At 48.3% G+C, this 7,836-nt stretch overlaps 1 protein-coding gene and 1 long non-coding RNA gene across 2 annotated transcripts in view; both read right to left on the bottom strand.

Annotated features, from left to right (window-relative positions):
- Positions 1–7,836, bottom strand: part of LOC147648715 (uncharacterized) — a 96,620-nt gene that overhangs the window by 76,477 nt on the left and 12,307 nt on the right. The window contains 1 exon segment of the mRNA XM_086866488.1: positions 7,492–7,496. Coding sequence (XP_086722614.1) covers positions 7,492–7,496 — 5 coding nt within the window.
- Positions 5–2,460, bottom strand: LOC147648716 (uncharacterized). Its single transcript, XR_015279993.1, has 3 exons — positions 2,286–2,460; positions 752–815; positions 5–55 (listed from the first exon to the last, which is right to left on the bottom strand). It is a non-coding gene; the product is annotated as an uncharacterized LOC147648716 (long non-coding RNA).

Below are 7,836 nucleotides of genomic sequence, written 5' to 3'. Positions count from 1 at the left end.
ATTTACCTCTCCTCCTGTTGCAATGTCAAGTGCTCTGGAAACCTCTCCAAAACCCCTAGAAACAAAACAGCAGCAAAGAAAGGAGAAGCCATTTAGATCTTGCACTGAAAGCCAGTCCAGACAGGAGAGCTCTGCTGTAAATGCCTAAAAGCTGCAGGTTGCAGGAGGGGTCTGCCAGAAGGCAGATGATGCATTTTCCCCTCAAGTGCCTGGGCACTGGGCCTGTTCCTGAAGCCTTGGGCTTTACTGCCTCAGCTCCAAAAGGCAGCTTATTCCTTCATCTCGGGTGTCAGCTTCTAAACTGTGCAATTCTAATCCTGAGCACGGAGTATTTCCTTTAGCAAACTCTTGGAGAGAAATGTTCCTGAGAACTGTTATCTGACAGCTCTCATTGGGGGTAGGTTGTGCTTTCAGGCAAGCAAGATTCTTCTCCTTTCATTAGTGTGGCCAGATGATTTGGAGACATCCAAAAATGTGAAGGAAATGAATCCTGAGCTGTCCCACACTTGAGAGACAAGCAGATTTCCCAGGTTCTGTTCCTTGCTGCAGGCAAGACCTTGGCAGCATGGAGATGTCTTTGACAATGCCTTCTGAGCACACTTGACAAATTCTGGCCAGTACTGAGAGATGGGGCAGACTAAGCGCGCTGTCTAAACATGTGGACAACTTGTCTGACTTCCCACTTGATGGATATTCCCCCAGGGAAACACCTGACCCATGGCTGTGTAGAAGTGACTGTGGTTGGACTCACCCGCTGCCAAGACTTTCCAGTTCAATGTATTTTGTGATGGGATTTTCCTTGTTCACCATTCTCCCTGAGGGAAACAAAATGCAAGATGCTGACTTTCAGGCAGAAATCCGAACTTGCAGGAGATGCCAAAGGCAGCCCCGCTGTCTGGGGCTCTGAACCCTCTGTGGTCAGCTGGGCAGCAAGCACAGCAGCAACAAGACAGGCAGTTGTGCAGTACAAATGGGCAGCAGAGAGACTGATTTTGTCCAGTCCTTGGAAGGAAATGAAGCGCAGAGAGCACAGCAGGGCACAGCACAAGGCTGGCAAAGGCCAAGCATGAGCACTGACAAGCAATGGCATGAAGACACAGCCAGCCTGAGCCCCTGACAAGCTGTGGCCCCCGTTCAGGACACACCAGCATTGCCTTGGAGATCAGACACAGCCAGGTGCAGATCAAGGCCCTTTTGTGTCCCAGCAGGTGAAGGTAGACACCAAATCAGCTGGGATCTTTTCTCAGCCCCACCAGGTCTTTTCTGAGAGCACAGCACTGGCAGCTATCATGGGCAAGAAGCAGATTAAATGGGTTGTGCTGCAGAATCACAAAGGGCTTGATGTGTTTTCCCAGAGACTGATCTGAGCAGGGCTTGGGCCAATAGGTAGGATTCTAAGAGTCATGGGAATGGCTGGGAATCAGGGATGAAAAAGTGCCATGGATCTGAGGAATACACAGCACAGGGGCTGCAGGCTCGCTCCTGAGAAATGCCTGCAGTGCTGTTTTATCTGATCACACCACGTGGATGTGTCTCTTGGACACATCTTTATAAAAATAAAACTAGGATATTAATTACAGATTGTTATACAAGTATCTGTTTCTTCATTGTGGGCCCAATGAAAACATCTCTTGCTCTCTGTTTCTGCTGTCACCTGATGTTCTTTCAAACGAGTCCTCACTGACAAAAATACAGTATCCTCACAAAAACCTTGTAGATGTAGTAGAGGCAATAAAAACAGTCCTAAAAATGACACCAGTAAGACACCTGGGGCAGAACAGCTCTTTCAGGATGGAGAAAAAGCAAAAACCCCTAAATGCAAAACCAAACAAGGATAAAAACTGAAAACTAAAAACGGAACCACAACAAAAAGACAAAACCCCAAAACCAATCAATATCTCTGAAGTCTTGTGGTTCTGACAAGCGGTGGGAAGTCTGGAGTCTAAGGAGAATCTAGGAATCAAATACTCTGTTCAGTTTGGCCACTAGCACACAGAACTTGCATAGATCATTTGCTGGGCCACAGCCTTCTGCTGATCCAAGAACAATTCCTGCTTCTGCCTTTAGTGGCAAGGGAATGCCAGGCAAAGCCGAGCCAGTCCAAGCTGCCCTCAGAGGCAGCAGGAACAGCCAGAGCGCTCTCTCGCTGCCTCAGAGCACAGCAGTTCCTGTGGGGAGTCCTAAATGTCTCTGGGACACCAAAGTGAGGAGGATCATTTGCTACAGCTCTGCTGGCACGTGCACACAATACACTGTCCCTCAGACAAGAAATACACCAGACGTACTCAGTTGCTCCACGAAGTCTCCCTGGCTCTCCTGGAGCTGAGCAGCAGATGTGTCACTGCTGGAAATGGACAAACTGCCCAGGATCCACTGCTCAGCTTGGGCAACAAAGGCTCCTTTAGATGCTGCTGCTGCTGCTGCTGCTGCAGCAGATTGAATGGAAGAGCCTGTGTAGATCTGCAAGAAGAAAGGAGTTTGTGTCAGAAAGCTGGCTGGCAGAGATTACCCTGAGTTCCCTTTTCAAATGCAAGCCCTTAGGAAGTTGCTGTTAGCCACATGCAAAGCTCATCAACTGGATTTTTTGGATGCCCACTTCTGGAACCAAATGGTCAAAACCCAAGGTTGGTTTTAATCAAGTTGATGGCCAGTTTCATATTCCATTTTCCTGGATTTTCTGAAGGATGACTGCAACAACGACCATTGCACTTCCTCCCAAGGATCCCTTTCCCCCTCCAAGGGCTGCAGACACATTTGCAGCTCCTTGTTCTAATGTTGGAGCTCCTCCCCCTCAGTCCTCTTTTTCTGCACCATCTTCAGAAGGTGCTCAGCCTGCAGCACTTGTGCTTGGGACAGTACCTGTGCCTGCCGCCGACCTTGGGGCTCTTCATCAGCAGGCATTTGCTGGAAGCCTTCGCAGGCTGCCAGGTGAGATATCAACACGTCCACCTCAAGTCAAAGAGAACAAAGCAGTCAGAGACCACAGCTTGTCCCTGTGTGCCAAGGCTCATTGACTGTGAGCAAAGGGAAAGAGCAGCACAGCAGCAGATTCACCAAGGGATAGAGACAGCTTGCAGCTTGTATTCCAAATCTGTCTGGGGGACTGTGTTCACTTGCAAAAAGCCCTGAAGAAACAAGGAGAGCAGGAGCAGGCCAGCAGGAATCCCTTGAGATGAGTGCTGGCAAAAGGGGCAAATGACTGGTGCCACTGTCCAGGGCAGCAGCTGAGATTGAGCACAGCAGGAAATGTCCTTCCAAGCAGCTGGGATAGACACTACAGCAGGATGGCACTGAGAGGCATCAGCCCAGCCCCCTGCTGCTCTGCAGAGGAAAGGCAAGAAGGGCAGAAAGCACCAGACTGCAGTGACTGCTGTGCCTATCGCTCTTTCACTCACTCGATTTTCTAGAGCCTCTTGCTGCTGAACGAGGAGATCTAATTTCTCTTCGATGATTCTCCTTTCTTCCTCCAGCCTCTCCTCCCTTGCCCTGATCCTAGCCTCAGTTTCCTGCAGCTCTGCCAGAAGCTCCTCATCAGAGGCCTGTGAAGAACCAGAGAGAGGAATGTCCATGAGTGGAGTGTCTGCCTCACTTTCACTCACCTGGTTTTCTTGATTTCCTCTCTGCCAGGGGAGATTCATCTCCTCTTCGATGCTTCTGTCTTCCTCAGGCCTCCTCTTCACTGCCATGATGGCCCTTGGAGCTTCGGGCAGCTCTGCTTGGGGCTCTGCCTCGATGTTCTGTACACACAAATGGAGAGCAAGTGCCTGGGAGCTGCCCTTTTCAGGCCTGCCCTGCCACTCCTGCCCTTCTGACATCTACACTCTTGTTAGAAATCCTGCTCATTCAGGAGACAAGGATGTGTGCAATTGGATCCTCTGCTGCAGGTCAGAGCCTCTATGGCCACCTCAGGATATGGAAGAGGACCAAGGTGTTTCTCCTCCCTCTTTTGTCAGCTGAGAATTCTGAGTGGCACTGACAGAGATCCTCAAAAGGCCTCATCAACAAATTAATTGACACACCCCTAGGGATGCCAATGAAGGAAGCCATGGGTCATGTAATGAATGTATGACCAAAGTCACCAAAAACCACCTAAACCACCTAAACCATGGAATTGTCCCACCTCACTAGGATAGGCAGAAATTTATAGGTTGAACAGGGAGTGTCAGGACAGAAGAGGCAGGAGGAGGAAAACAGCTCTGAGGAGAAAAAACAACCATCTCTAAAGGGGTTCTTAGCAACAAAAGACAGCACTCAAGGACTTGCAGCTTTGCCCCCACACTAGGCTCCAATGCAGTTTCCAAAGCTGCAGACTTCACCACAAAACGTATCAAGAGAAACTTGCCACTTGTGGATTTTGCCTCAGAAGAAGGGTTCAGAACTACACAGTTTGTTTCTTTGGCCACACAGGACAAGAATGGCCAGCCACAGCTTCATGGACAACACAATCATCTCCTTGCAGCTTATCAAAAGCCAAAAGACAGGTGGCCTAAAAGACTCTGCAGAAGTGAAGAATTACTCCAGAAAACTGCAGAACACTTCTCCAGGTCATCCTGAGGTTTCCAAAAAGGGACAGCAAACAAACCAATCCCTGTGAGCCCCTGAAATGCCGTGTGAGGCCTTGGCCATGGCTTGGCAGAAGCCAAGAGACAGAGCTTCCCTGAGCCAAGCAGCCAGCTGCTCACCCGCAGGCAGCAGCGCTTTGGGGCCTCAGCACGACGGCTCAAAGCCCAATTTCCAGCTGCCACGGGATGGGGGAATGGCTGGGTGCTGGCAGGACTCCAGCACTCAGCATCCTCAGCCAGCAACAGCAAGTGCTGGCTGCTCAGAAACTTGCAGCTCTGCCTTGCACTAAAGACAGCAGCACCCAGCACTGGCACTTACTGTCTGGGCATGGTCAGGCTGGGCTGTGACCACAGCTGGAGGCTCGTGCTCCTTTTGCTCATTTTGCTCCTCTTTGGCCTCTTCTCCAGGAGCAGAGGGAGCCACAGCAGAGTCTGCTCTTGCTTCTGGGCTCTGTGGACAGATGGTGGAGTTAGGGACAGGCAGCTCCCTATCATTTGGAACCTTATTTCTCTTCAGCTTGATTTCTACAACCAGCTCTACCAAGCACAAATCATCAGCTTTGATAGCAATGGGATTCTAAGTCTCTCCAAGTAAATTAAAATGGGTTAATTCAGCCAGGGTGCAAATAGCTCTGAATTAGAGAGTTCACCCTGGCTACTATCAGCAAGCAACGTTCTCTCTGCAAATCTGAGCTTTGAGTTCTTTTAAAGCTCTGCAATGGAAAATTAGGAAATAGCCAACAATGCCTTTGCTATTGCTGTTGTAAACATGGAAATGGATCTTCTTTCAGCCCACCCAGCTGGCCCTCTGCACTCTACTGCCACAGGCCAAGCTCACAGTTCCCTGCACAGTTCTGAAACACCAGGAGCATCAAATGTTCCTTTCTGACTCACCTCAGGATCGGCACCTCTGAACACACGGCTCAGATGACCTGCAATGGGCAAGGAAAAGGAACCAAATTCTATGAGAAAACTGGAGAGAACCGTGGCCTATTTAGAGAAGCATCTGAGAAGATCTCCCAGTCTGCATTTTCAAAGGTGTCCTGCTTGACTGGTGTGGTTTAAAGCAACAACTTCAAAAAAATCACTAGAAAAGTTACTTATTTCTTGCTGTGAGATATGGATTAGAACAAGAGCAAAACAAGCTTAAAACTTAAATGGAATAAAGAAAGTTTATTTACAAAAACTACAGGAATAAGAAACCAGAATAAAACTTCTAGAACAACCCTTTTCTCCCCCACTACCCAACCATTCCCTTGTTTACATGACCACATAGAGACAAAAAACTTTAGAACTTTGGTGTTTACAACAGTCCCAATTCCTGCTGGAGTCTTTTCATCAGTCTTTGTAGAGAAACAGAAGTCTTCTTCTGCTATCTATGGAGTTTTTCACAAGAAAACAATTTTTCTTCATAGCTTTCTATTTCTCTGATGCCAGCTGCCCTGAAATCTGTCATCAGTTGTCTCCTCCCATTTCCCATCACTCTGAGGTGTGTTATGGGTCATGAGTCTAGGGATGTCATTTTTATGAATGAGTTATTCAAAGGCAAAAGTTCTCTTCATCTGTTTTTGTGAGCCCTCCTGGAAACAGAAGTTTTCTTTTTGCTTCTTAAAAGCCACAAATCTTCAACTCTTACTTCTCCCCCTCTGTTCCAGGATCTCACAGTGTCACAACTACTTCATCATTTGCTCAAAATCCACACTTGGAAACAATCCATTCCTCCCAATATACTCTGTCATGAATTAAAGGAGGTTTTTTCAGAACACTACTGTCCATCTCCATAGCTTTAACAGAAAAATACTTCAGCTTATTAAAGCATCTCCTTCTTTCTCTTCCCCCTCTAAATTTAATTTTTTTCTTCACTCTCTTTAATGGGTTGATGGTTGATCACTCCCTCTCTCTCTGGAAAAAAACAATCTGCAAGTCTCATGCAGGTAGTAAAAGAGTTAAAATCTTGCTAAAGCTGCAGATGTTGATGGTGTCAGGTTTCAGTTCAGTGGCAGAAACTGCAAACCAAGTCAGGCTGGCCGGCTCCGTTTCTCCCCCACCCCGCCCTCTGCAGCCTTGTCCGGCCTGGAGGGGGGGAGGAGGCCGAGACAGAGCCCTGTGACCTCGTCAGAAGCCAGAAACCAAAGAGAGCAAGAAATTCCCGGCCTCACATCTTCAGGTGGTGTTCACAGGTTGATCTCACTTCTCAATAGTTAAAACCACTGCCAATTCTCACCCATGGCCAGGAATTAGTCAGGAGAAAAAACTCCCATCAGCCTCCAGCAGTTTCAACTTCCCCAGCTCTCAGAGCTATCTTAAAAGTAAAGTCACCCCAAGACACTGAGCCAGCAAAGTGAGGAAATGCCAGACTCTGCTGCCACAGGCTCTCCCGTGGAGGGAACAGAAGCCCTGCAAATGCTGCCCGCAGCCCCCTGGCTACAGACACCCCGTGTTTTGCTGAAGGTGTTGACAGGAGCTTTACCAAACCAGGGGCATCCTCATGGTCTTTGTGTTTCAATAGCAACCCGGTCACTAAGGAAGAGCAGGGAGACCTACAAAAGCCAGCTCAGGTTCCAGCCAGGGAAAACCTCTACTTACGTGCCAGGTTGGTGAGGTAATAGCCGGCGTAGCCAATGCCATAAATGGTGCAAACTGCAACAGCGAGCTGCTCCATCACTGTAGCACTGCTGTGCCAGTTTGCACACTCTGCTCCACAACAAAAACAAACAAGGCTCCTGTCAGTGTGCAGCTGCCCACTGACAAACGCCTCAAGCAGGAGGATGCTCCTGCACTGAGCAAGCCCAAGAGCTGCTCTGACCCTGAGGCCTTCCGTGCACCAAGGCAACCTTGGGATGTCACCACGACAAGGTGGCATCCATGCCCTGACATCACAAAGCCAATGCTCTGCGCTGCTCTGGGAACTGATGCAGAGCAACCCAACCTTCCCTACAGCAAACACAAAATTGCCTGGGAGCTTCTCCTCTGTCACAAAGGGTCACAAATCCTTTGGTGGGCTGTGGGAAATGGAAAGACAGAAACTTCCACAGATACTGAAGGGTTTGATTTACAGCCTTGGAAGGAGCTTGGGTTCATGCAATGCTAAAGGTTCACAGACGTTGAGTCAAGAATTCATAAGCTTATGTTCCTATAGCTGTAAGTAAGAATATGCCAGAAGTAAATAAAAAACTGTATTGAGTGAGATGGTGGAGAGTTTTCAACTGTAATTGTGTGATTTTATAGAGTAGGCTATGAATCTAAATATTATCCTAAGAAGCACATGTGTGTA

Source organism: Cyanistes caeruleus, chromosome 31 (assembly GCF_971803275.1).
Source record: "Cyanistes caeruleus chromosome 31, bCyaCae1.hap1.1, whole genome shotgun sequence".
In the NCBI taxonomy this organism is placed as follows: domain Eukaryota; kingdom Metazoa; phylum Chordata; class Aves; order Passeriformes; family Paridae; genus Cyanistes; species Cyanistes caeruleus.
The sequence above is the reverse complement of the archived record's forward strand: the minus strand, read 5'-3'. Positions and strand labels throughout refer to the sequence as shown.